This window comes from Cebus imitator, unplaced genomic scaffold (genome assembly GCF_001604975.1).
Source record: "Cebus imitator isolate Cc_AM_T3 unplaced genomic scaffold, Cebus_imitator-1.0 Scaffold331, whole genome shotgun sequence".
Taxonomy (NCBI): domain Eukaryota; kingdom Metazoa; phylum Chordata; class Mammalia; order Primates; family Cebidae; genus Cebus; species Cebus imitator.
The window spans coordinates 1325862-1328857 of record NW_016107646.1 but is presented as its reverse complement, the minus strand read 5'-3'; the positions used below and the strand labels follow the sequence as shown (position 1 = coordinate 1328857).

The following is a 2996-nucleotide window of genomic DNA, read 5'->3' as shown; positions in this document are numbered from 1 at the left end:
AAAGAAAGAAAGAAATTAATGCTAATTTTCTAAAGGTTATGTCACTTTTAGTAAAAAAACTAATAGAAAAACTATCTTGCAAAAATAAGCTTACCAATGAGAATACAAAAGACATATTCTAAATAATGAAAATAATTCACATTTTAAATTGGAAAGTTGGCTCACTAAAAATTAATTTCATATATTTAAACATTATTTTATATATTTAAACAATACATTAAAAGCATTCCTTTAAACTAAAAATTTGTAATTGATAATTACTGGCTTTCTTTCTGTAAATCTCTTTGAATTTAAGAAAATGTGACCATCAAATATGGCAACTCAATCCTGAATGAAAATAGTGACCTACAATCAATTTCTTACAAAATATACCTACTAGATATATAAATACATTCTAACTCTATATAATGAGTATACTTTGTTAAGTGGCTATGAATATATATGAAATTACTACTTAATAAATACTTTGGCCTTGATATTAATTTATACCTTTTTAAAATCTTTATACCATCTTGAAAAAAAAGGCAGTTGCTCTTACAGTTCCTTTTATAATCTGAAGTATTTTATATATATACAACATGAATTAAGTTACTACCCTAATAACAGTTATTATTGTCCCAAAAGACACTATGAACTAACAGATTTCAGAAACTTAAAAAAGATTTTTAGTGTCTCAGTAAAAGCACAAGTTCAGATATTTTTTCTAAAGTTTTGTATAAAACTAACGTGGGCATAAGACAGACACATTTGGGTTGTTTTCCCTCATAAAAAACAGAAATTAACATGAGTCACATTTTAACACGTAAGACTTACCAGCATGTGGGGAGTTTCAGAAGTTTACCATAAACAGCAGTGCTGAAAGAGGGAATAATCGGTACAGGTAAGCAGTAAGATCCACTGCAATCCAAAGACGTCAGTCCTGCCTGGAAACCAAATATCTAAAACAAACAAAGAAAGAAACAAAAATCAGTGTTTTTACAGATAAAGTTTTAATAAGGACAGGATAAAATACTTCACTTTCAATTTGCTGTACAACAGCTGCACACTAAATAAGTACCAAAGTCTTTTACCACTTCCCAAATTCTTTTGAAAAACTTGACTGTAGGTCAAAAGATATTTAAATATACAGTATTTATTTCACATCACTGAAAGATGAATGCTCTTTTGACTAATTTTTTAAGTTTCACATTTTATTTCCATACAGATTCCTCATTTACTGTTTTATTATTTGCTACAATATACATTTTTCCATAAACATAAACATCTGACTGCATTTTCTACACTACGAACTATAAATTTTATAAATTAATGTTAATATTTTATGACTAAAAGAACATTAACTACAAGAAATACTGTTTAAAATGTATTTTGTCTTCAACTTGTATAATGTACAAACAAAAAGGATATTGAAACATATCCTAAAATGTTTCTTTCCACTTTCTTTTCGTTTTTGTTTTTTCCGTTTATTTATTTTATTGCATTTTAGGTTTCGGGGTACCTGTGAAGAACATGCAAGATTGTTGCATAGGTACACACATGGCAATGTGATTTGCTGCCTTCTTCCCCGTCACCTACATCTGGCATCTCTCCCCTTGCTATCTCACCCCAACTCCACACCCCCCACCGTCCCTCCCCTTTTTCCCCCCAACTGACCCCAGTGTGTAGTGCTCCCCTGCCTGTGTCCATGTGTTCTCACTGTTCAACACCCGCCTATGAGTGAGAACATGTGGTGTTTGATCTGCTCTTCTGTCAGTTTGCTCAGAATGATGTTTTCCAGGTTCATCCATGTCCCTACAAAGGACACGAACTCATCATTTTTGATGGCTACAAAATATTCCATGGTGTATATGTGCCACATTTTCCCTGTCCAGTCTATCATCAACGGGCATTTGGGTTGGTTCCAGGTCTTTGCTATTGTAAACAGTGCTGCAATGAACATTCGTGTGCATGTGTCCTTATAGTAGAACGATTTATAATCCTTTGGATATATATCCAGTAATGGGATTGCTGGGTCAAATGGAATTTCTATTTCTAGGTCCTTGAGGAATCGCCACACTGTCTTCCACAATGGTTGAACTAGTTTACACTCCAACCAACAGTGTAAAAGTGTTCCTATTTCTCCACATCCTCTCCAGCATCTGTTGTCTCTAGATTTTTTAATGATCACCATTCCAACTGGCATGAAATGGTATCTCAATGTAGTTTTGATTTGCATTTCTCTGATGACCAGTGATGATGAGCATTTTTTCATATGTTTATTGGCAACATGTACGTCTTCTTTTGTAAAGCATCTGTTCATATCCTTTGCCCACTTTTGAATGGGCTTGTTTGTCTTTTTCTGCTAAATCTGTTTTAGGTCTTTGTAAATTCTGGATATCAGCCCTTTGTCAGATGGGTAGACTGCAAAAATTTTTTCCCATTCTGTTGGTTGCCGATTCACTCTAATGACTGTTTCTTCTGCTGTGCAGAAGCTGTGGAGTTTGATTAGGTCCCATTTGTCGATTTTGGCATTTGTTGCCAATGCTTTTGGTATTTTGGTCATGAAGTCCTTGCCTACGCGTATGTCCTGAATGGTTTTGCCTAGATTTTCTTGTAGGGCTTTTATAGTGCTAGGTCTTATGTTTAAGTCTTTAATCCATCTGGAGTTAATTTTAGTGTAAAGTGTCAGGAAGGGGTCCAGTTCCTGCTTTCCGCACATGGCTAGCCAGTTTTCACAACACCATTTATTAAGCAAGGAATCCTTTCCCCATTGCTTGTTTTTGTCTGGTTTGTCAAAGATAGGATGGTTGTAGATACGCTGTGTTGCCTCTGAGACCTCTGTTCTGTTACATTGGTCTGTATCTCTGTTTTGGTACCAGTACCATGCTGTCGTGATGACTGTAACCTTGTAGTATAGTTTGAAGTCTAGTAGTGTGATGTTTCCCCCTTTGTTCTTTTTGCTTAGAATTGACTTGGCTATGCGGGCTCTCTTTTGGTTCCATATGAAGTTTAAGGTG

General features: G+C 34.5%; 1 protein-coding gene across 1 annotated transcript in view; it reads right to left on the bottom strand.

Moving 5' to 3' along the window:
- The window catches only part of VPS13B (vacuolar protein sorting 13 homolog B), an 829147-nt gene that overhangs the window by 690459 nt on the left and 135692 nt on the right, over positions 1–2996 (bottom strand). The window contains exon 16 of the mRNA XM_037730112.1: positions 814–938. Within this exon, the coding sequence (XP_037586040.1) occupies positions 814–938 (125 nt within the window). The remainder of the gene's footprint in view (positions 1–813; positions 939–2996) is intronic.